The sequence below is a fragment of the Callorhinchus milii genome, unplaced genomic scaffold, assembly GCF_018977255.1.
Source record: "Callorhinchus milii isolate IMCB2004 unplaced genomic scaffold, IMCB_Cmil_1.0 Scaffold9, whole genome shotgun sequence".
In the NCBI taxonomy this organism is placed as follows: domain Eukaryota; kingdom Metazoa; phylum Chordata; class Chondrichthyes; order Chimaeriformes; family Callorhinchidae; genus Callorhinchus; species Callorhinchus milii.
The window spans coordinates 10,976,692-11,003,197 of NW_024704750.1; the positions used below are offsets into that span (position 1 = coordinate 10,976,692).

Below are 26,506 nucleotides of genomic sequence, written 5' to 3' on the forward strand. Positions count from 1 at the left end.
AGAATAAAAATCATAGTTGAAACCACATTTCTGGGAATGCTTGTGATTTCATACAAATAGTTTTCCATGTTAATTAAAAGCACAAATCACAGTTTGTTTCTCATTCTGTGCTTTCAGAGAATTGTCATTCTGTACTTATTTCGGTATCTTCAAGTGTTTACCTTAACTTTGTGATTCTCACCTGTGGCCTTCTCTAATTTGCTGCTCTGATAGATTTTTCAGACCCATGGGTCTGTACATGTTTCTTTTCCTGACAAGCTTGCACTTCTCTGATTGCTGGCATTTGGAACACAATTATTGGCTTGTGTAATTAACACTTACATTTGAGCTGGTGATAACCTTGCTACATCTCACAAGTTTATTCTTAAATAACAAATTACAACAGCAAGATACAAAAACAACTCTGGGAATTGATTGGTTTGGAGAAATTTAAATTTTGTGATTATTTAAGAATAATACTCCTGGTTATGACGGTATACTAGTGCACTTATACAAAAATGATCAAAAAGTGTTTTACAATTTTAAATGGACTTGCATCCTAGAATCACTTGAACCCTACATAATAAATAATTATTACTCTCTTGTGAGAAATGAATTAACTCTCACTCAAATTAATTAACCTTTATTTACAAATGCATGCCGTGGAATATTTCAAACCTTTCCTTACAGATGCAAAGTCTGTTGCTATGTTAGTTGTGATTGTTTGTAGCAAAATATCACAAATAAATAGAGGCAACCTTTATAATTAATTAGGGCGTGTTGCCTTTATTATTGTGATGCTATTGACTATTTTGGTAGCCTTCTTCCTGTTTGTGCCTTGCATAAATTGCCTCTAGAGGTTCCCACAAGTTTAATCCTTCTTGCAATTGAAACCAGACACCCACGTTCTAATGAAACTACCAAAAAATAATAAATGGCAGTAACTGAGAGCTACGAAGGAGAGAAATGCACCTTGGGCATAAACCTAATGAGCATTAAATAGAGCTTTAACCTTTAGAGTGTTTATGCAATAATTTGTACAACCAGATAAATGTTAATGGCCCTGGCTGGATCCACAGCTTTTTAAGAAATTATGACTTCTTTTTCTAAGCTGCCAATTAGCTACTGCTGTGCTTTGCCTAGCAGAAGCACCACCACATCTAATTTCTGTTCATTTTACTCTTGGGTTCTTGCTACTTTAGCTTTACTGGTCATTGTCATTTCCAAAGGTCTTTTTATAGACCGTGTGAAGTATGCACAACGAATTTAAAAGACATAGTTGACTTTTATCTGCTATGTGGTATGTTTGATTTCCCTGGAGTTCAGATTAGACAAAAGTTTTGTATTCATTTGAAGAAAATGTAAGGAGAATACTTAGCAGAGGTCAAATGCAGATGGCAGAAATAGCAGATTGAATATTTTCTCTTTCTCCCCACCTTAGACTGCTTTGAACCAAAGGTGATGATGTGGTTTTCCTTAAAGAAATATTGTAAATGTGATAAATTAGCTTTTTTTTGTCTGTTGTGAATCTCATGCATGTGGAAACCCATTACCATGCTTAAGTCTATCCCAACCAGTCTGAGAGTTTCACATATGAGCCACGAATGGAATGTTCACTCTCTCCCTGTAGGATTGCATTCTGGTTACCTAATTGTGTAAAATATTAGGCGCAGATTGGCAAGAACCCAGTTTAGGGACTTCAGAGTGTGCGTTGGGGTATTGCTGGAATCTAACCAGGTAAAACCACCCCACTCATAAGGGCTTTAGCTTGCGGGGTTATTAAGAGCAGAATGGGCAGAATCCCTACCCCCAGTGATGGGTCTGCTGCTGAGCCAGGTTGGCTGGTCATTCATAAGCAGAATCTTGGATTTCTGCAGACCTGCCTGGTTTTGAAATTGAGGCAGTCCACAGAAGGTTGACTTAATTTCAACATTTTGTTGCCAATCATGTCATTTTGGAGCCAACTCAGCCCAGATAGACCTACATCCCACATCCCAGTGAAGGAAGATAGTCTTGAGTTGGTCATTTGACATCTGACAAGCACAGGTAGGCAGCAGGTACCAGGAACTCCCTGCGAGCTTCTTTGTGAGCAGCATCACTCAGCATGAATGACATAGGATGGGTATTCTGGAAAGATGAGATCCGATTAGCCTTCTGATCTAATCTAATCTTGTGATGTGAGACCATTATCACAATTCTCTTGCTCAGAAGTCAGACATACATCCCTATTAATTGAAGGATAATTCCGCCATTTCGAAATGCAGTGCTTCAGCAGCAGTTTCATACCTCTCTACGCAACAATAAAGGTGCCCTGGATACCTGAGTGTTAAAATAATATTAGGAAAACTGAACCCATGTTATCACTATTTACACTGTTCATTACTGTTCAATTGTAGGAAAGAAAGGACTCCACCTGGAATATGGCTCTGCTTGTTACATTTATAATCATTTAATAATTTAAATTTACCTGACAAATAGGTTGATTGCTACATAAAGTATTTTCTTGGGTATTTAATGATACAGAAACATTTGTTTGAGGTATTGGTTCCTGTTCAGCACAAAGAGATGAGCTTAATTTGGCTTCTAAATGACCAGCAAGTTTCATGAAAACATTTATGAATTATTTGTGATCGTGGCAGTGTGAAATTATGTCTGAAGACTCGGTTGCTCCCTCTTCGGTTGATCCCTCCACTCCTCTGCACCCCCCTACCTCTCTGACCTCCTCTCTCCTCAAAACAGTGTCCTTTGCCTTTGTTCCTCCGGATCTGGCCTCCTCCTTGTCCCCCGAGTCCTCCGCTCCACCCTCGGCAGCCGTGCCTTCAGCCATTATGCCCTGAGGCTCTGGAACTCCCTTCCTCACTCCCTTCGCCTCGCCCTCGCCCTCGCTTCCTATTTTCAGGTCTCTGCTGAAGACCTTTCTTTTCGACCGCGTCTTTGGTCACCTTCCTCCCCCGCCCCCTGGCTTGGCCCCGGGATCCGTTACTGTGAAGCGCTCTGAGACGCCGTCCGGCGTGTGGGCGCTATATAAATCCAAGTTGTTGTTGTTGATGATGGTAGGGCTTTTTTGCTGCTTGATATTGCTCCAGTCGACCTTAAACCATTAAATGGAATGGGAGATGAAGCAGAATTGAGCACCAGATCTACAAGTAAGAAATTAAATCTTTCAAAAATGTTCTTAAAAAAAAGTTAAAGCTAAAGAACAGCAAATCAGATCACAGGATATAAGAGTTAAAATTATGGGGCTGGTAACATAAAGGGTTAATATTCATATATTCACAGATGCTTATTAAACTAATCGGCCTTACTCACAGACCTAGGTATTGTAATTAAGGAGCTACTTAACACCATCTCCCCATGATAATGTAACCAGATCCCTTTTGTTTATGTTCTAAATAGTGCACACAAGGTGTGAAAAATTTAAAACATGTTTGCATGTTGAATTCACATAATTAGGGAGGCATTTAAATTTTGGGGGAAAAAAATACAACACAAAATGATTATAATTTATTATTGACGGCATTTATACATAAATGTACAAATGGGCAATTATTTTAGAATACAAATATAAGAATGATCTGCATTTAATACATACATATGCAGGTCATCGAACATAATTGAAACAGCAAAATAGAATACTGAATCATGCTACACTGCAGTGTCCACAGATGATTCAGTACTGTATTTCCCTTTACTGAATACGTTGGAAATATTCTTGTGACAACCTGAAGTTTATATGTAAACCGTTTATTTAGTTCTGCAGCGAAGCATCAAAGAGGAGGAAGTAGGCTTGCTGTTGCTTAAACAGCCGTCTATTGCTGTGCTGAGGAGCTGCTTCACTGTGTGATTAGAAATCCCTGCTGCGTAGGAAATGTGGGGGAAACTCGCATAGTTTGTCTACATATGTTCCCTGCTGCTAATAGGCCTTAACCTGTTTCCTGATTATTGCATTTACCATGCAAATATCACCGTTCTGAGATTAGACCTATATCCATGAGAGAACATGAAAGAAAGAGTTTTATGTATCATGATTTAAAAATTAAAAACTATTATCAAGGGAGATTAAAAGAGATAATGAGCAAGGAGCCTGCTTTTCAATATGGTGGCAGGGACTCTAGGGGTTCTCAGTCCAGATGCTTAGTTAAAAATGTTTTGGCAGAGTCGAAATAATAAGAGCTATGTGGAACAAATCCAAAAGCCCATACTATAAATGGAGTAAAGCAAGTTTCAGGACAATTGGTGCAAAATTAGATGCTGCATTCTCAAAAAACAACCATTTTAACATATATTTTTATTATTTTACTGTATGAGATTCATGAGTAGGACAAAATAATTTTCCAGCTTCTTGCCACATGTCTAAAGGTACTTGGTCGTTGTGACTGTGACGGTGTCTCTTTTTGGGCACAACCAAAAGATTTTATTAAACATTTCCAGAGGCTTATTTTCTTCAAGTAATTTCATAATTTTACAAACTTTTATTAGTAAACATTGTAATAATGACTTTATGAACTCCTATTTCTGCTACTCTTTCCAGGCAATTGCTTTATAAAAGATGTTTCACACCATTCAGAACATTTGGGCTCTGTCTCACCTTTTAATTTTATTTTAATCATATTGTTGATCCAATATTATTTGGAGAACAGGCTTCTTTAGTGTGATGTGGACCATTATTGGATTTAATGCTCACCTACACTGTTCTACTGAGGCATATGTACTCTGTAAATTCATTTGTAATCCTTATACTTCCTTTTTGCCCTAGGAGTCAATGCTTCTCTTACAGGGTGGAATGAGGATTTCGAAGGAATGTAAAACTAATCAAAATATTCAAGGCATATAGCAGACTCAAGCTAGATCTTTTCTTCTTTCTCTTGATGCAATACATATATGCCACTCGGCCAAAGCTTTCTGCTTAATACTTTATCGGATAAAGAACACTGTGATGAAGGCTTTCAGCGGATTGAGGTGTGGCCTCATTCTGACCCTGCAACATGAATCAGTCCAGATCATCTTTGATAAATGGCGCTGTCTCAAGATAGATCTGATGGTGACCTCCCAGAACAAATGCTTGCCAAGATTCTGTTGCAGAACCTCAATGGCCTGTCAGTCTTCCAGAAAGAAGTTTCTTTATGGCATGCCTTCTGTTTTCTCTCCCAACCAGAAGAAGTGTCAGTAAACCATTTCAGTAGTCCAGAAGTTGAGTTGTCCTCTTAGAGGATCTGCACCAGACAGTCTAAAGGTGATGTAGGATGAACATATTCACACTTACAACTTGAAAGCAACTTGATAGCACCCAGGGAAAGAATGGAGCCAGAAATGCCTGTTGAGAAAAAAAAAACTCAGTTAGGGGCAAGCTTTAAATTTATGGTGAAAAGAATAATACTATTTAAAAAGAGTTGTTCATTGCCTTTACTTTTCTTCCTCCATTTAGAGGTTTTTTTTAAGAAAAAGTCAGGCTGGCTTATAAGTTGACCTGAAGACAGCTGACATTCTAAAAGCAGGAAAGATAGTTTAATGTCTTTCTTTTCATAAGAACGAGAATAAGAGCAGGAGAGCAAGTAAAGAAGTGGTGAGTGTTTGTTCTTTACATGGATTTATTGGTTAGGTTCAGTTGGTTTGCTATTAGAGAGATTGTTTCGGTTCAAGGGATCTCAGAAAAAGAGATCTAGTTTAGCCTGCCAGGGGAGTCGATAAAAGGGGTAGAAAGAGATGATTACTGGCTAAATACTAATGCTAGGATATCTTTGAAATTTATATTAACCAGAAAAACTTGGTATTCCTTGAGTTGAATCCAGTTGCTGTTTGTGTTCTTTTGAAATTGGTATAAAAGCACTTTGAGACATCCTCCCGACGTGAAAGACGCTCTATAAATGTAATTTTGTTGTTGTAAAATACAGTGTCAAGTTACTTAGGTTCTTTTCAAATAAACTCTGCAACTGTACCAGTGGACCTAAGCCAAATACAGTATCATTCTGAGTTGCTGTTGATTTCGTTTCACTTGCATGACTTTGACTTTGGGAAAACAGTGCAAAAGGTTCAATGCCTTTCTAGTCCAGAGTAGTTCTGTGTCTTCATCAGAAGGAGACTAAGGAGTTCTCTAATCAATATATCAACTGACATCTTTATACTGCTATGGGTGAAGTCTGTCTTTGCAGGAAGAAGAATCTATTATGGCTGCACTTGAAGGAAAAACAGGTCAATAATCCAGTTTTTGGAGGGTAAACTCAAAAAGCTTGAGAGGGCAATATGGAAGAGAGGATGGAGCAGACATGTGCATGAAACTTGCTGGAATAAGAATGACTACAAAGACTTGTATGGCTGTTGTCCTCACTCTAAAGCAGATAGTTGGGATGGTCTTATCACCATTAAGGATGAATTTGATAAGTCTTACAACACAAAATGTTCTGACTAAGAGTCACATAAGATTGATATTGAGGTATTTCCCCCTCCTATTTCCCCCCAACTGCAAAAATGTAAGGCTGCCAAGAGGACCATGAATTCAGGAGAATTACTTTGATTAGTTATTGTGCTCCAGGAGACTTCAGAAGAAGTGTCAGCAGGCTATTGTCAGAAATTGGTCCTCGTCTAGAGCTCCATTCACCCAAAGAAGGGCAAAGGCCAATTATGTCTGCTTGAATCAAAACCACCTCTTTTATAAATTAGATATTTTAAAAAGCCGATTCAAGATGCAGCTAAAGTATTTAGGAATTGTACTTTTTAGGTAGCCTCATAAGAAAATCGCAGGAAGATGCTCAGTGTGTTCAACTACGAGATAGTCTCTATATTGAGAGGACTGGGAAGGATCAGTGCAGATGTTTGAGTTTGCTCCTGTGCTTTGATGATAGATGTAGATATTGTGCACCAGGTTTACACACATTGTATGTGCCAGTATAGCAGAGGAACAATGGAAGGCTTTCCTTTAACCTTTCATCTCTTCCTGGTTGATCCTGAAACCTCTGGCAACGACAGTTAGAGCCTTTCCTGCTGATGATATCCTGCTTCTGTTTTTGAAGATCAAAAATATCAACTTGGAAAACTGGAAGCTGTCCAGCACTCTTTCTCCCACTTTCTCTTTTCTCTCTCATCCCTCTATATATATTTGAAAATGTAGTTTGTATCAACTGTGCATTTTACTTTTTCTAGAAAAGGATTTTCAGTTTATGGAAGCTTGTTTCTCATTCTAGGACAAGGATACCATCCCCTCCCCCCCAAGTATTTAGAATATATTGTCTCATTCATCAGGTGGCTCATAAATCATAATACACTGAATATCAGGAAAATCCCAAGATGATTACTTATTTACACTGAATTAACCAACGCCAGCTATGACTGCAGTAGAGGCACAAAATTGACCTCAATATGCCTGGGCTAAAGAGTGGACAATTCAGCTGACTTTTCTGCTCTTGATTACCGTCCACTGAGCTGATTTGAAAGTGGAAATGTATGGATTTGAAGTATAAATAGGCTTGGGTTAGAGACTTTCTGGAGCTGAATAGTTTGGTGGCACACGCATTGTCTTGTCTCACACATGAAGATGTCTCTTGGACACGATACTGGAGGGCTGCTGTATCTGTACCCCAGCATGAGATACCACTTTCAGGAGTGGAGAAAACACATGCAATCCCTTGCCCCAATTATTATGTTCCACCAGCAGTTTTTAAACCCTTAAATGTTTGTTTTCAAGTTGCTGTGGAGTAGGAAGCAAACAAAAATAGATTACTAAAACCAATAGGGATGGAAGTTAGGAAGCAAACATTATAATATGTAGCTTTCTGTAGTCTGAGCTGTTGTCCATTGCCATGGACCTTAGGCAGGGAACAAATTGAACAGAGCCTAATGCTTCCATATGGCCTCTGGTATGATCATATCATTTTGCCCTCAGCAATGACAGTTATGAAATTCACAGCCTCAACTTTTCAAAGATACACAATATCCTGTGGATTTTCATCACCAAAGGCTTTTTAAAGAATTCAGTCAGTTTAAAACTTTAGATTCACAAAACAGAATACTGTTGAACTCCTGCTCTATTTACAACCGATGACCAACATCATGCTTTTCCCTAAAGCAACCAGCAGTCATGCAGCTTCTATTTTCTTATTTTCATGCCCAATAACACAGCAGTTTTATCTATATATCCTTATAAAAGTACGCTTTTGTGGCTGATTATTAAAATGAGCCATCTGGGGGCAATTATTAGTGATGTGAGGCTGCACTGTCTAGCAACAATGTGAAATCACTAGGTTGTTGAACAATAGCACTTGAGTTTGCAGCCGACCAGCTATAAAAAGGTAGTGGATATCAAAATGTATTTCATGAACCAAGAGAGACATTTGCTCATCAGGCTCAGCCAGATAAGTAGTGAAAGTAAGTTCTGCAGTATTCCTGTAAGATACATACTGTAGTATTATTACATTTAATGGTATTCGTAAGAACCAATATTTTAAATTGAGCAGTTTTAACATGTTCCATATTATCTTCATAATTTAAATATTATTAAAATTATTTTCAATGTGGAGGGGGACATTTTGACAAATCTTCTAACTGCTAATCTTTAAAACTTTAGGAAAATTATATTCACTGGCTGACATCTCATCTCATTTGAATCTTTTCCCCTCTGAATCAACACCTTGTATCATTCAATTTCACCAGCAAAATCACGTTCAGACAATTTTTTTTTTCTGCATTCCACTATTGTTCCTCAATGGTCCAGGCTGGCCTGAAACTTAACATTGAGCTGTGCTGGCAAGATCAAGTAAGCTTTGGAGACCAATCTGTACTACATGCCAGTTCAAGCTTAAACTGGAAAGTTCATGGGAACGTAGGAATACACAGGACCTGAAAAGATCTTGAGGTACTTATGTCGAAATTAAAAATAATTTAAATATAATTGTTCTCTCCTACTCACAGTTGAATTATTTGCTCAGTCTAATTCCCTCTTGAATTTTTGGCACAATTGGCATCCATTTGTGAGAGAAGGAAAGAAAAGGTACCTTCTAGCATGCTGTCATTGTTCCTTGCCTCCTATTAGAATACATTAGAATATACAGCAAAGAAATAGGCCATTCGGCCCAACTGGTCTGTGCTGGTGTTTATGCTCCACTTGAGCCTCCTCCTGCCCTTCCTCAGCGAAGCCTTCAAGCATAACTTTCTATTCTTTTCTCCCTCATGTACCTATCTAGCTTTCCCTTAAATACATCTATGCTATTTGCCTCAACAACTCCTTGTGGTAGCATGTTCCACATTCCCACTACTCTCTGTGTGAAGAAATTTCTTCTAACTTCTCTATTTGATCTATTTGTGACTATTTTATATTGATGGCACCTAGTTTTGGTCTTGCTCCTCTACACCATTTAGGTTTTTATTTTCCAGGATGTATGTTGGCTGGTCATAGAATGGCATTGAACGCATGTGCAGAGAAACTCTTAGCTGGAGAGTATCCCGCTCTCCTTATCGCAGGTGAATGTGCATTGCAGTGTAACCTGCATAGGAAAGGAAAATGGAAAGAAATGATCATATGGCTGGAAAGGGCAAAGATGTATGAAAAATCAGACTGAAACAATTATTATGCTTTATTCCCAATAGTCTAAAAACTACATTTTAAAGAATAGTAGGAAAGCAGCATTATTTAATTTTTTGTTAAACACTGTGCTTTTTGTCACAAAAATTCACATTAGAAAATTGTTTGATTTATTTCCATCAAAATACTATGGAGTATATTTTAAGGCAATGTATTTTTTAAAAATACTCTCAAAATATTGTTTATGCTCCTACATCAACAGTCCGTTTAAGTGGAAGGGTATTGATGTTGAAACCGGTGACAAGTTGAGTGAAAAAGAGAAAAGTTTACTGCCGATGAATGAATGGGTTGACCTGGAAGTTGTGCAAGATTTTTCAAGCTGCACCTCAGCACCTTGGGCCAACAAAATGGCCTTTAAGCCTGAGTGAGCATAGCTTTTTCCAGCACAGAGCTCTAATTTTCATCTTTTCAAACTGTTTTCCAGCACTTGGAGTGGAATTAGTATTGACAAGGATAGAATTTGTCTCCTGAAGGAGAATAGCCTGTCTCTATAAGTGCTAATGCAACATTTATCTGTTGGTAACTTTACACTGCTGCCCTGCCATACCTAATTTACCAAAAGCAAACTACATTCTGTGAAACGTTATTGTGTCTGAAGTGCTAGCAATTTGAGGAAAATCATTCCTATTTTTGCCATACCTCATACAACAAAGATACTAGTGTGATTATTGCTATTGATATACAATTAGTCTGTGCTAAAGCTTAATCCACAAGTGAGGGTGATTTTCATTTAAACAGCACACCACAATCAAGCAGCAATGCATTTCACAGTGGAAAGATGCTATAGGCATTCTTTACAGTAATTTAGTAACTGAGTTGTGAAACGGAGTATGTGTAACCTATTATTATGCACCACTCACAAAGTGCAAGTGGGTGAAAATTGATCCTGTGTATTGAAAGAGGAGTAAGTGTTATGCCCTTGCAGATGTGCGTGCAGTTATTTATTTTTCTCTTACTAATTTACTAATTTATTTCCCATCGAGTTCTAAAACCAAGCACACCAATTGGGGAAAATGAATCCCTATTGTAGGTACAATTGTTTTTTAGAGTTACGTATAGATCCCTTGCTGTTATGTCACTGCGATTAACATTACTTTCTAAATTTTAACTGTTACGTTAAAGGTTTTATGAGATTAGATTGTAACGATTTGTTTGTAACAAGGAATTACTTGAAATTTAATGCTGTACAAAGTAAAATACTGTCCTTGTACGGTCCATGAGATGCGAAAGTTGTAATGATCTTTCCATCATAAAATTTATGTGATTCCAGGCATTTAAGACAGTCTAAAAATGTTTAAAATGACTTTGATCTGTGTATTTTCTCTTTGTTTTCCTAATTTTCAAAAATTATTTCAAAATAATGATGTGTTCATGAAAAGTAAACCATAGAAAGAGGTGTGCTTTTTTCTGGGATGTATTATCACTTGTTGTTTAAAGAATCAAATCCAGGTCAGATGTGTGAATCCTGAAGTATTGGCAACAGGACAGCAACAAGCAAATGCTGACATTTGATTCAAAATTGGCTGTATTTTCTATTTTTGTTATTTTATATAGATATTAAAGAGGTATCAGAATATGATCATGATCAAATCCTAGATTGTTTTGAATGTGCCATTTTCAATAAGAAATTGAGCTTTCCTCTTTGTGTTTGACTGTAGGTTAATCTTTTCTTAAAAATAACCTGAGCAAATGCTTTGAACGATAGTGGAAATCCAGAGAAATGGTGTTAAATTGAAGATCTATTTGATAATGTTATCCTGGATTCTTTTGTTTGGATTAAGACGGAAAATGTCCTCAGCAGTTGGCTGTTCTGTAATTAATTTAAAATGATCTCTTCAGTATTGTATAGTTTTGTAGTGCAAATTGTTGTGGTGGTTTTTCTTTGTGTGCCCTTGAACTAAAAACACAGCATCAATGTACAAAGATTTCAAGTTTCAGAAAGGGTTCTGTTGATACAATGAGTTTAGCAGGCCTTGTATGAAAAGTAAATGGCCATTTATAGAATCAAGTAAAGCACTGTGATTTTTCTTTTAACTCTGGGCTCAGAAAACATGAGCCCCCCAAAAATGCAGCAAAATTGGGACCTGTTCCCAAGTGTAAGAACAGGCAGATGTGTAGTTATAATGGGAATAGTATACTGGCAATGTATAGTACAGTACAACTAATGTGAGACGGGGATTGGGGCTTCATTTGAATGTACTTGTGCTAAATGTTAAATTTTGATGTTGTTCCTGCCCTGGGAAATGGGAAATGTTGCCGTCAAAATGGAACATAATCCTGACTATGTTTGCTGTCACCCCTTATCATGATAAGTGGCTGGGCAATTTGCTTGAACTCCAAGCAGCTGGAGCAATCCGTGGAGGTGAATGGCTGCAATAGTTGCAGGAATCTGTAAAATAAAAAACACATGGAAAGTTATTTGCTTATACTAAGACCGGTCTGGCAAATGTTAATGTTTGGACGTTCAACTCAGAAAATGAAAGCAAAATGCATAACTCACTGCTTTTGTTTATCAAGTAAAAAAACGCTGGATTCTAGTGAAGTGTTTAGTTCCAAGAGTGAGTTATGATAGCTCTGTTTATTCTGAAACATATTGCAAGTGCAGAGGATATTGTCACATGAGCTTCCTTTCAGCTCTTTCCACAGATGACCCTTGTGCCATCCTGAAATTATTCCCAGACCTAATTCACATTTTTAGTTCAATACAAATACCCATGCACATGTAGACCCGCACACACTTGTCGAAAAAAGAGCTCCCCTCTACTTTTGTTCTGTAATACAATCTAAGTGTACTGAAAAATACGGTTTAAAAAATATCGAGAAAATAATTTGTACGTGTTTTCAGTTGCCAGGCAGGTTGCCTCATTTGAAATTGTGTCTCTGTACTGATAAGATGACAACTGTAGAAATACAATTATTAATTCCAGTTTTGCCAGATTCCATGTATTTTCGACTAATAATTAATAGATCATGTCTGTGAGCACCAAACTTGTGATTTATGTACATACCAATGATATCTCTTCATTATGTTTTACAGGAGAATATGTATGGTCAGTCAAAGGCTGTCTTTGGACCTTTGATCGTGGCAGTGGTGTCTCACCTCCCAAAAGACGCAGCAGTAGAGTGGCATGTTGTAGCCCTAACTGATGACCCCTGCAAGCGGAAATCATTAAGCATGAATCAGACACTGGATGATTGTAAAATTGACTGTGAAGTAGTAGAGTCAAGCTTCTTGTCAAGTGCTGCTATCTCATTGACCCTGAGCCTTCTCTTGCCATCAGTAACTTCTTTGCACCTTAACATTGTGATGAAAGAACTCGCTACTATGTTGCAGCAAGCTCTGGATAAGCTCCCCCAAGATATCATCCAAACTCCACTGTGTTTCAGAACGTTCTACCAGAAAGATGCCATAGATGCTAATTCAATGCAAATAGGTAAGACTATCACATTGACAATAATGTTTAGTGTGCAGAAATCAGTAACAGTAAAGCTGTAACACTTCTGGCAGCCAAGCAACAAGAGTTTGAATCTTGGGTTGATTGCCTATCGATGTTATGGATTTTCCCTGGAGAATAAGTATCCCCAGTCATCACAAAATAATCTGGATATGGGAGAGAAAATTGTCTTTACATTCATTTTTGCACCAATCAAGCATACCTCCTAGATAAACCAAAGGCAGATCTCTTGGTGTTATGAGAGTTAACGTGTCCTGAATGAGGGGGTAGTGTTGGTACATTGGGAAGAGGAGACTGATGAGAAAGAAGTAAGGAACACTGCATGAGAAAGTAGTGTATCCATTAAAATAAACAACTGACATTTTTTTACACCGTTGTATGAAAATATACTTAACCTGAATATAAAATGCTGGGTATCAAGAATCCAAATCCATAAATTGAACCTTTATGCAGGATTGTTCAGTACACTGCCAGCTATGAAAAATAACAGATCCTCTGTTAACAACCCATTAACAAACAGTAACTGTCGTGTGAAGTTTATTTTCTTAGTGAATCACTGGATGGGGGAAATCTTTAAATAACACATCAGTGACTTGCTGCCATGTGACTTCAGGTCCTATGCAATTTATTAGCATTTCCGTACTTCTTGCTGCCGTCACCATATCACACAGTATTATTAGGAAACACTTCAAACCAAAACATGCAATACAATTCGATATTAAAAAAAGAAAAACTAATGGTCAATGGTGAACTGGCTTCAAAGTGACATGCCTGGCAATGGAATGTCGGAATCGAGCCAGCCCTCTGTAGCGGTCTTGGGAATCCGGTTCCTGAGCCAGGCTGGTCCGCAGTATTCCAAGGCACTGCTGATGATAGCACAGCCAGCCTGGCTCATCAGCAGACCCAAGAAGGGCAGACCAGTCACTGGGGGCAGGGAGTCATCCCACTCAGCTCCTGTTAACCCTGCAAGCCCAAACCCTAACGGTTAGGGTGGTCCTAGCTGGACAAGCAGTGGCAATGCTTGCTAGACAGCAATATCAATGGCAAGCTATCCGGTTTTTGCTGGTTAGACTTCCACAGTTACCCTAACACACACTCTGGCGTTCTCAAGCCTTGACTCTTGTAAACCTGCGCCTAATACTTTACGGAATTGGGTGGGCAGGTTGTGTCCCTCCAGGGAGAGAGCGTGCATTCCATTCCAACAATCTATCTCTGGGATTTCCAAATGGGATGCTTGGAAGTCTCAGCTTGGTTCGGATACTCATAAGCATGGTGATGGATTTCCGAATGTATCAGGAAACTTCACTGACCCCCAATTTTTTTTAAAATAGTGAGTTTATGGCAGGAATTCAGTTTGGGACCGTGCCACCATTCAGAACGCTCGTGCTTTATTCTTCAAACACTTTGAGACGTCCTCCTGATGTGCAAGGCGCTATGTAAATGTACATTGTATGCATAATAAATAAAACCTTACATTTTGTATAGTGCCTTTCACATCACAAGGACATCCAAGTGCTTCACAAGGTGTACTGTAAAGTGGAGTAACTTGTGTGTTTTGTGGGAGAATGCGACAGCCAATATGCGCACAGCAATGATCCACAAACAGCCATGGAGTGAGAGATTAATTTTAGTTAGGGATTGTTGGCCAGAGGACCGGGAGAAACTCCTTTCTTCTTTCTAATAACGCCATGGGATCTTTAATGTCCACCTGATAGCTCATGATGCCAATAGACTTAAGTCCTAAGTAACTCACTGTCAGCATTGATTATCAGTTATTGATCTAAATCCAGATTCCCTGTTTAAAAGGTTTCTGCTTTTGTTAGTTTCAATTCATGTGAATAAGCAGAACAGTAACAGAATAAAAGTGCGTAACCTCAGCGTAAGCTCAGCGACTGCCTATTATTGTTGCTCTCAGTTTGATAGTCAGTCAAGTAACAAAGATAAAATCTGACTTGAATACCACAAAGTCTTCCTCACAGAATTATTGGTTTTGCAATAAGATCACTCAAAAATATTGTCAGTTACTTTTGCATCGATTGTGTGAGTTCGTACAATGTTCTTTAAAATGTGACAGTGGGGAATAACAATTTTTCTTAAACAAATAAATGTCAAATCTTCAATAGAAGAAAGTGTTAGTAGCTGAGAAGTGGAATAAAACACCCTCATTTTATACAATTTCTTTTAGAAAGCCATTAGTGGGCTGAATTTAGAATCTGTTTTTAAAATCTGACTTATGACTGAATAATAATGTTTAAAGGAAACAAAACAACACAAATTTCTGTGACCACAAATCAATGTTAGGCAGAGACTACCTGGTAAAAGAATCCTCTAAACTGGATTTAGTTTCTGGTCGATATTGTGACTCAGTACTACAGTTGTTTTGTTTTATTGTACATTCATGGAAATGAATCCCATGGGGTCTGCCTAAGTTTGAGTTTTTTTTAACAATAATAACAAAACAAAACTGTAATATAAAAACCGAGTTAGTTATTCTTGACATGTAATGATATGATTTACCCAATACACAATACACACTATGGCGTTATTGTGGAATTATTCCAGCATCTGCTGCCTCCCTGGAAGAAAATAGTCTACAGATGTTTCTTTTTGTACATTCAGTCACATTACTGTAGTGCTGTTGTAGCACAATGACTAATTATAGGATTTACCAGCCTGGCATGTGATCTATCCCCTAAACACAGTCAGATAACCACTTAATAATACATTGGAGCTCACTTGGAACAATTGTGATACAACCAAATTATGCTTCAGGTCAAAAGTCTGCCATGTACAAAATCAATTCCATTCCCTGTGCTACAAAATGTCATTGTTGACTCCTGTTCTATGAGATCAAATCTCACTTAAGACTTCAACCATAATTTTAGCCCACTGTCATTTAGGGTCAAATTCTCAGACATCTTCATTAACGTATTATCACGACTACTTGATAGGATCATTGTGTGCTGAAAAAGGGTTCTGTAGATATAAACCTATTTTCTTTAACACTTATACCTAATGAGAGGAATATACCCATCCCATTTTTAAATTTAAACACAAAAGAATAGGACTCTAATGCAGCACAGAATGACAGTATGCAGCTTTGTGTCCACAATTTCCATGTGCTAAGCACAAAAGAAATGTGAGCAAACTTTTCACAAGAAAATGTCACAGAAAGATCAACATCTCTTTGACACCCTTTGTTTCTTTGTAATGCTCTCCTACTACCATTACCACATACTAACATTTACAGCCCGAGGCACTATATGAAAAGCGAGTAATACATATATAAACAAACACATTCAGCGGTGCCTCATTACTGTAATTTTTCTGTATTAAGGGTGCACTGATATGTGCTATGAATTAATACGTTTTATATTGCAAAGATTTACTTTCCCTGCTGTGGATTAGTCATGCATCATGCTACATTCTTTGGCCTTCGGAATGGTCCTAAATGCCGAAAAAACAAGCCAATTGCATACTAAATGAGGAAAAAATAATAATTTGGTCACTCAATTCACAACTGTTTGTGAGACACTGCTGTGTGCAATTGGCTGCTGTGTTTCGCCCACAAAATATACAGTCAATTCACTTTACTCTGTGAAATGTTTCAAAAGACGTGATAAGGCACCATATCAAATAGCAAGGATTATTTTTAAAAACAAAGGGATAACAGACAGTTGTCAGAAGTACAGAATCAAACATTTGGTGGCCAAGTGATGTGACACATGAGTGCATCAATGCATTGTGCTGCAAAGACATGTGGATTCTTAGCATACCATGTTCTTGATTTGCAGGGAAAACATATAAAAGAAATTCATGAGGAATAAGGAGCTTCCTTCAGTAGAAAATATCAAGATAAAAGGGAAAATTGTTGCTTTGGATATGTTTATATTCTGAAACAGCCTGTTTTGAAAACTCAATTTTATAGCTTCCATATTGGCTGTTAGGAAAATTGTATATTTTCTGCTGCAGTGTTAATTTGCTGCAGTGCAGTTTCGTGGAGTAATTTATTTCTTCATGCACATAGAATCAAATTTGTGATATCATGTCCCAAGATGGATCATTGCACTACACTATTTACAAACCGATAAACTGTCCAGTTGTTCATTTTACTAAGGTATTGTTTGAGAATTGGAAACTTAACAGTGGTATGTCAAAAACTAAAGCCTAAGAAAAATAAAGCAATGGTAATTGGTACTTATAAGCAGGAGGCAGAGACACAATAAGATAAGGATAAAGTAAAAGAGTGAGCTAAAGATAAATTAATTTCCATGCTGGAATTACAATAGCTTTACTGCTTGTAATTTAGAGGTTTGTTTAAGTGAGAAGGAATTCTGGTTGCAGAGTATGACTTGTAGACCCAATAACTTATTTTACTACACTATGGACATTGACATTACTAATAGTTGACTTATCTCTCATTTCCAGAAAAAAAGTACTTAGTATAGAACAATTGAAGCCATAAGACGAGCATAGAATATTACTTACTATGCCAGAAACTCCTTTCTTTTAAATTCTGACCAATTCATCTTTTGTTTGTAATTTCACATTCAAGTTCCTTTGCTCTGCTAAAATTAGGCATTCTGCTCAAAACTGAAAAATATTTTCTGAACAGGTTTAAATTGTTGCTTTCCCAGCTATATTTACCAAACTTTATTGAAAAAAAGTTTGTGCTTTTGTTAGTCTGAATTCATGTGAATAAGTAGAATAAAACTGAGCAACCACAACTGCCTATTATTGTCGCTCTCAGTTTGATAGTCAGTAAAGTAACAAAGATAAAATCTGACTTGATTACCACAAAGCCTTCTTTATAGAATTATTGGTTTTGCAATAAGATCTCTCGAAAATATTGTCAGTTACTTTTGCATCGATTGTGTGAGTTTGTATAGTAAAACAAATGAATATCAAATCTTCAATAGAAGAAAGTGTACGTAGCTGAGAAGTGAAATGAAGCACCCTCATTTTATACAATATTTTTTTCTTGCCATTGAACTGGAATTTGTTACCTTTTCCAGCAATGTGCTGTTATGCCCTTGATTGATGCTGTGGGGCTTATTTATGGGTCAGAGCATTGATTAGAGGAGAGATTCAATGTTTTTTGTAGAAAATGAAGAGCAAAATGATGGCTTTAATAAAATGATATTGCAGTGTTAAATGTTTTAAAATAAGCTCTTCAGAAAACATACTCATTTGGAAAAAGCCATATGTTTTCCATATCTGAATTAAAGAGCTTAATGATCATACTTCCACTAGATTACTATCTTATACTGACATCTTGATCTTTTCCTTCTTGATTACTTTATTTAAAGTGTCTAAAGTTGATGTTCACTTAGCTTTCCAAAGCATTGTGCAATGTCATAGACGACATTCATTATTTGATTACTGTTGAGTTAATATTACTGACAACAAATTTACTGGGTTTATTTCTCTTGGCTTGTATTGTACAAATGGGAATAGTAGAACCTATAACTACATTATTCTTATTTGATCCTGGGAATACGCTATTTCAGTGGCAGTTTTGCAAAATTATTTTAAAAAGTATCTAAGCTTAACGTATATTATTTTTGCTAAAAATGTAAATTATTCATTTTACTCTTGGTTAGTGAATTATAGAACTAAGAAAACTATTGGTTCAAAGAATTGAGTGAAATTTTTACCCCATTATATCATGTCTGCTGGATGATAAAACTTTTATGTTTTAAAATACCAACTAGTAAAGCAATGTGGTAGAGTGGGTTCACCAGAGTAAATTGAGCCAAATTGATGAATTGTGTAAGAGACAAGTATAGACAATGTGCATTTGCCATACCTGAGACGTTAAACAGAGTATGACCTGTGGCTCACTCTGGGTGTTGAACAATCCCTTTTATGAAAGAGTACATAGTAATTCCTTAAAATAATTCCTTTTTTATTGTGTTTATTTTCCTTGCTCTTTAAATAAGGAGATTACATTTAAAATAGTTTCTTGAGGTGAAGGTGCATGCATCATACCTAAATAGCAGATGAAATCTCAATTATTTTGTTATGGTAATTCTCAGCTGAATAGCTGTGAATGGATGACTAACACATCGATAGAAGGCTGGATGATTCTGAAATGTTTTCTCAAATATAGTGTAAAAAGCCAGCGGTTGTTCATGTGTACTTCCTCAGTCTTTAATAGCATGTTAAAATAGCAGGGCCTTGCAATATTTGTCATTCGTCATGCTGTGACACAATTTCACCAATTTGCATAGTTAATAGGCAAAATATAAATGACTAATTTGTGTAAGGCCACTCAAGCATGCTTTCGAAGTCTTGAATTGTGACTTCACGACTTCTAGTTACACAGCCTTCCTTGATCAGTGAGGTGAAAACTAACAAAAACAGTGAGGGGGACAGATTTGTTTTACTACTTCCAGAGGCATGAAGAAAATCGCCAAATAGTCTCAGTGCTGCTACCAACCCTGGACTGCATGAAGTGGCGCTGCTGTTAGAAGAAAGTGTACATTCCTTTTCACAGTGTGCAGATTTGGTTTGGCTGTGACTAAAACTGAGAAAGAGTTGAGATGGATAAAAACAACATTTTTTTAAAAAAAAGCAAGCAGCTGGAAACTTTCTTACCTTTTGGTATACATCCCTTTCATTCTTATTGAGATTTATTTATGTGGACTAGGTTGATGACCCAACCTCAATTTCCATGCTACTTTGCTGAGTCTCCAGTTTCTTGGTATGTTACCTGAGGCACTGACTGAGCTGATCCTGACTATTGAATACTTGTGAGCTTTCATTTTATGTCATACTAACTCTGTTGTACTAAAGTAGTCTTTCTCTACTATTCTCTGGGCCTTTGACTCCTTTTTGGTTCTCAGATGAGAAACTGATTTAGCTAAATATAGGGCAGACTTTCGTCAAAAAACAACTGAGCCATGTCTGCAGTTGATCGGTACCTTTAGAATCTGACAATTAATTTGCTACCTGTTATTGCATTCTCAAGAATAAATGTTAATCCTAAAAGATCAGCCAGATTTCTCTGATGCGCCTGAGAGAACTTAGAACTTAACCAGTGTAAAGTTTCAAAGAAAGTATACCTCTTTTGGTAAAGGCATGAAGCCATATGTTCTGGCACGCATAGTTATATTGTAATTGTTTCAGGCCTCTAAGCATATGCTTAGGCATTATCCCTGTTTCAGTCATATATGCCCCACATAAGAAATCAATTATTCAGAGTGTTGAAGCTCAATTGAATGAAATCCATCTGCAGCATTAGAACTTTGTTGTTGCCTGCAGTAGCACAAAGCCCTGTCAGATACAGATTTTACATCAACACGCATTTACTATGCAATATATTAAATTAGTATAGGGTAAAACTAAAATGATCTTTGTTTAAAACAGTCATATGTCAAGAAATAGTATTTGTTAACTACGTTTGTTTGAAAAGAATGTCAATTATATATTTTTTTAAATCCTGTAGATATATATGTGCAATTAAAGTTAAATTATCTGTCTTCTCCATTCCTGTATTGTTCTGGTACTTTTCTTATTTAATTAATAATTAGATCAGAAATATCACTTCCTTGGAGTCAAAGTTAAGTTCCAGATGCTCCTTCTGGCCAGAAAAAGTATTGCAATGATATTGATAGCTTCACCAGTGTCTTCTGGCTAGTTACGCATCGATACCTGCCATGTAGTGACAAATGAAGGGGAGGAGAAATAACTCTCCTATTATAAAAGATGACAAGCTTTCCTGAAGAGCAACAAACTGATTCACCCAGGTATTTTGGACATTGCCCCACTGAGGTTGTTTTCCATTTGAAACCACGTTCTATGTTTAGCCTGCATAGCTGTCGGCACTAAGCCTTGTCTCACACAAGTATATAGTGATGGAGAGTATCTACATTAAGCTGCATTGCCAGGTTGGAATAGCCACACATAACTTCAGTCCATATTTGTGTAAATACCTAAATTTAAATTTCAACTACAAGCTTTTGTCACTGAGCAGCTCTAGACTCTGCTTCTAGGATTCAAGGCATTCATTGTATTCCATATCTGAGAATGAGTTACTAATATAGTCACATTGTTAGTTTTACTGAACTTGCAGTAAGTGCTCGACAAAATGATCCAGTAGGGATATATGAGGTGCCATGTAATGTGGCCCTGGACAGAAGACTAGGCAGTTTTACACAGGTCTAAAATGCTATTGCCTGAAACATCTGAGTAACTCCTTAATGCTTCTCTTATTTTTAGGAGTAATATTATTAACAAGTGCATTGAACTATGTGCTATAGCATTGAACGTGAAGAGTGAGGAATGAAATCTCTCATTGTTGCAAGCTTTAAATTGAAACCCTGTATTCATATTGTTGAACCATTGGATCTGATAATATTGTTGGTTTTGTGAATCATCCAGGATCACTGTGAAGATAAGTTAATTAAGATAAGTGAGTTATAAGTTAATAAGAAATTGGGAAGTTTGCTGTAAAGTACAAACATTCTCTGAAGTATCTCATCAATTGGAAATGAATAAATTTCTGCATGAAGCAGGCAGCGTATTTGTATCCAGCAGCCAACTCTCGACAAATAAATGCAAACCTTTTGTTATTCAGCTCCTAGCCATTACTTTTGCTTGTTTCAGATCATTGAGTACTTCATGAAGTCATGGCATGGTTTAGCTGCTGATGCTTACTGATCCAATGCAAAGTGTCGCTTAAATGTGACTCCTTCACACGAGTTTTCACACTTTTCTTCCTGCCTTTAACCACTAAAGGTTCATTGGTATATTCTGTTAACTTTAGAATTTGAAAAAGGTTGAGGTTAGGTATTCAGCAATACATTTGAATGTGACTTCACCTGCTGTTTATGTTGCCAGCTCATAATAGACATTAAGGTAACAAACACAAGCAAGTAGAAGTGACCAGTCAGTGGGCACATCCAGTTGCACACCAAAAAAGTCCAGCTTTATCATTTAGATAAAGTGCCTTGGGATTCCTCCTGATGTGAAAGACGCTATACAAATGCAATTTGTTGTTGTTTTTAGATGCAACTTGGTGTCCTGGGACAATTATGTAGTGCAATATGTCTTAGTTAAAGAGACATTCCCTTGATTTCATAATCTTATTTTTCCAATATCTCATGACTGCAACACAAGGATCCATGTGCTTACCATCATGTGGTTCCTTTGCTTCATTGCTGAGATGATCTTTCACACTTCTCAGAACAATTCTTTTACTTGATTGATCCTAACCTGTCTTCCAACTGATGGATTTCAAGGTCCTCACCTTCACCTATAAATTGCGTCACAACCTATGCCCTATGACCTCTATCTGTGTGATCTTCTATCTCACCCTTCTGCTTCCCTCTTCTCCTCTGCTAACTCAGGCCTGCTGCGCATCCTCCACCCTTCCAAAAGTCTATCGGTGACCAAGCCTTCAGTAACTATGCCCCTAACTTTGAGAACTCCCTCCTTCTACCATTTCATCTGCTCCCTCTCTATCTATAAATTCCTCCTATAAAGCTATTTCTTCGACCGCGCCTATGGTCACCACCCCTCCTGCCTTGCTTTGTATCTGACACCATCTTTGTGAAATGGCACTCAGATATTATCCTACGTGAAAAGTGCTATATAAATATACATTGTTGTTGTTTTTGTAATCGGTGGTAATTATGTTGCTGTGGTGCTAGAGAGGTCATATACTGTCACTGCCACCCAGTGTCACTAACACACTTTAAGATTACCTATAATTCTGCGTATTATCTGACTGTCGGAATATATTATTTACCAAGTGGAGAATAACCGAGTGAGTTGGTATTTTCAAATAGTAGCCAGGAGTTCCATCAAAGATAAACTTTTTCTTTGTTTAAAAAAAAATGGATTTTAGTATACTGTAATATATTAGACCCTTTAAATCCTCACACTATGATATTATCTTGATCACAATAGGTTACTGTGTTTCATATGTTATAAAAGGAGATCACCTTGAGTGTACAGAAATAATATTAATATTGTATTCTAACAACTATGGGGCAGTCATCACATTGCAAATGTTGCACCCGCAGCCAATTCTAAGACATTTTGATCTCATTTTAAGAATTTGTCTTAGTGTTTTTTTTATCACAGAGACTCATTTTCTAAAAACTCACTATTTAAAGATAGCTTTGATTAAATTTTGCAGAAAAAATACAAAATAATTAACAATCACCCAGCAAAAAATGAAGCCACCATTGAGAACAATCAAACTTGAATCATTTACCACAGGTCTTCAATTCGCCAGCAATGAAGCCAAAGCCACTGTCTTTCTAATGCATCCAATTAGTGTCCAGATGCTTTGACAGTAAGAAGATGTGAATATTCCACAATCTGTTAGGGACTAAGGGACATCAATAACTCTGAATAATCATATAGGCCCTGGTCAATGGGTTAAGTGCTCCACTGACCATAGGGCACATCTTTAGGGACTGCGTTCTTATCCTAGTACCAGATATCCAATCCTCGGTGGGACTCGTTTTCACAGCATAAGCCATGTATGGGATTTATACTCTGAGGGGTTGTCCTTGGGTGATTCAAGCGTTTGATGTGAGGTGCTTGAAATCAGCTACCATATGCTGCAAACAAAGTGAGAATATTTCAGACATTACAGATTGATTTTTTTTTGCAAAGACAAAGAGCTTGTGGGTCTTATGTGGTGGCTATCTCACCATATAAAAATCATCAGTATCAGAGAGAGCATTTCAAGCAAGCCTGCCCTCCAGCTTTCCTTTTAATGGTGCACAGTTGTAGGATGACGCCCATATTTTTCAGTTGCACCCCCTTTGATTTTTTTGATTCAATCAATGCTTATGTGCATTCCAAATGTGATAATTTTAAGTTCTGCAGTGAGTAAGTTATTGAACCATATATTTAACATTGTTGTCATTATCTTTCCAGAGTTCAGGAGATGTCTGGAAGAACTGATGGGTTCAAAGTTCCCACCTCTTATTTTGGTACCTGTGGCAGACCTGCCTGGCCTGGAAATACTGCACATCGCTTGTTGGTTAAGCATCTAAGAATTAAAGACAGGATGGAGAATAAGTACTAGCCAGCTACTGTGAATCAATTTCCTCCCTTTTTAAAAAAGAAAACCAAAGAAGTTCCCCACCTGTGTTTATCCTAGCAGATCCAACAGCATGCATCTGCAATCACTTCAAATAACATTTCTGTCAACACTTCTGTCTACCTAGTAACAATGGCCTTCTTATTTCCAGCCAAAGTTCACTGTTGCATTTATTGGCAACTGATAAAAGGAGAAAAAAGTGTTATGTATTATTGGCTTTACTGTTGTGTCTAAAGACTGCTCTGTAAAATTTGGCAAAGAAAAGACAATCATTCTTTATATCTTGTGGATAGAGCACAAGTATAAATTAATTTTATAATTTGGAACCATTTTCTATAAGGTTTTCTTGTTGACCCACAAATAAGAAGACTATGTTATTGCCATCGACCAGTATTGCATGCTTAGCATTTTAAGTCCTGCATAATAATTGATGAAAAATATACTTCAGTAACTCGTAAAGGGTGGTAAATGTCCTTTGTCTCCTCCTGAAATGCGAAAAAAAGCAGTTTGTAAAACTCAGTTTGCATGATGAGTAATTTTGTCCTGGACTTAAAAGTGTTAAAAAAACTGTAGAACCTCTCAGAAAAAAATCATTTTTATTGGTTTTGCATAGGTTAAGCAACTTACGATTTTCAAGGAAATCGAGAATATCCCACCAGTAAGGTTGAATTATGTGTAATTTTTTATGAGTATGAAGTACCCGTGTGATAGTACTTTGAAGAAATAAAAGAATGGCTTCAAACCACTATTACCAATAACATAGTCTCCTTATTCTCCTGTGTGCATTCCTTGCTTAATGTTTTCTTTCCACATGTGTACTTTTTAAATCCAATTTTCTTCTGCACGCATTCCAACTAAGAGTGGAAGGCAACCATGACCACAGACTCTCAATGAGTGTTCCTTGATCAGCCAACAAGTGTAATTTAATTTACAGCAAATTGGATTGTGTCAATTACTTCATTCTGCCCCGCCCAGTATCATTGGCAAATAATGCATTTCACCCTTCCCAACATGCAATGATCTTCTCAGACTAATAAGACTCAAAGGATGTCCCAATTCGCAAATGCAATTAGTAGTGCTTATGAATTGGCCACTAGGTTTCTTCCATCTCTCTCATTGGCTTTCATTTCTTGAAGCCGAGCCTGACAACTTGAACGGTTGTCAATTTGTCAACTGATAAAGGCTTGTGTCATTGATTGCCAGTTAAGGCTGAAATTCAAATCCACCAACCCCTCCCCATATTTAATGTAATGTTTTTATGGAAATGGTTCTCAATTTGTGTAGTGAGTGTCATTGTCCAGTGACATGTTTGCATCTGTTCTCATAATATTACCACAGAACTGTGGTCACACTTACAGATGTGTTTTCACTATTGCGAGACAGTGTTCTTCCTTTCTGTTTTGATCATGCCCGTGGGATAAATCTTCTTGCTTGTAAATAAAGTACATATCCAATGATGTAAACCCATTAGTGGTTAAGAGATGCATGATGTCAGGAAACCAGATTCATTTTTGGCAGCGTATTGTGGGCATGAGCAAGTGTGGCAGTAGTAGCTCATGGAACTGAATGTCTGCTTATACAATTCTTACCATTCTAAGGTAATGTGTGGAATATATGTATGTATATTTTAAACAGTTGTCAATAAGGAATATAAAATATAGCAAGCAAATAGAACTATTTGCTTGCCATATTTTATATAAAAGTACTACTGCAGTCTAGCCTTATGAAGAGAATGGAGATACACCAATGATCAACTTTAAACAAATGTAACCAATTGAGTGGAAGTGCTTCAGGTATATACATGGTTTGCTGGACAGCAAGAGCTATCAACCAACAGGTTTGTGGGAAAAAAAATGCAGAAAAAGTGCTGCACAGTTCTGTGCTTGAAATTGTTTCCATTCTATTATTCATTTAACATTGCCGTTGTGACTACTGTTTCAGTACACATTAACTGACTGTATATATTAGCATATTAAGATGTAGCCACCTGGTAACATTGAAAATTAGCAATGTAGACAAATGAAATTATATCTCCTACCTCCATTATAGTGCAGGGTCAGGATCAATGCCTTGCTGAGATCATTGTTAAGCTGGCCTGAGAAGTGCAGGGTGTTGCATCCAGCACTACAGTATTTCAACATCAATCATGAAGGTTTGAACAAGACCATCTCCAATATTTGGTCTTGTGCCAATTTTTCTTGTTAGCATCTAATTTTCTTTATTTTTTCCAAATCATTTGTAGTCTCCAATTGCAGTTTTTAGTTGGAGGAAAATGGAGCAACAATACAGTGCTTGTACAATCATATACTCCCACACTCACACACTGGAAGCAACTGCATGTGTACAATGTAATATAGCATGTTACTTCCAGCACTCTGGATCACAATGCAAAACTATTTTGCTTCCAAATGCCAGGGCATTGAGTATAATCGTAAA

The 26,506-nt window shown here is 37.1% G+C and overlaps 1 protein-coding gene across 2 annotated transcripts in view; it reads left to right on the forward strand.

Moving 5' to 3' along the window:
- dph6 (diphthamine biosynthesis 6) overlaps window positions 1-25,879 on the forward strand; it is a 109,277-nt gene extending 83,398 nt beyond the window's left edge. For both annotated transcript variants that reach the window (XM_042338264.1, XM_042338265.1), the window contains exons 14-15: window positions 12,588-12,984; window positions 23,905-25,879. In XM_042338264.1, the coding sequence (XP_042194198.1) occupies window positions 12,588-12,984; window positions 23,905-24,023 (516 nt within the window). In that variant the 3' untranslated portion in view covers window positions 24,024-25,879. The remainder of the gene's footprint in view (window positions 1-12,587; window positions 12,985-23,904) is intronic.
- The last annotated feature ends 627 nt before the right edge of the window (window positions 25,880-26,506 follow it).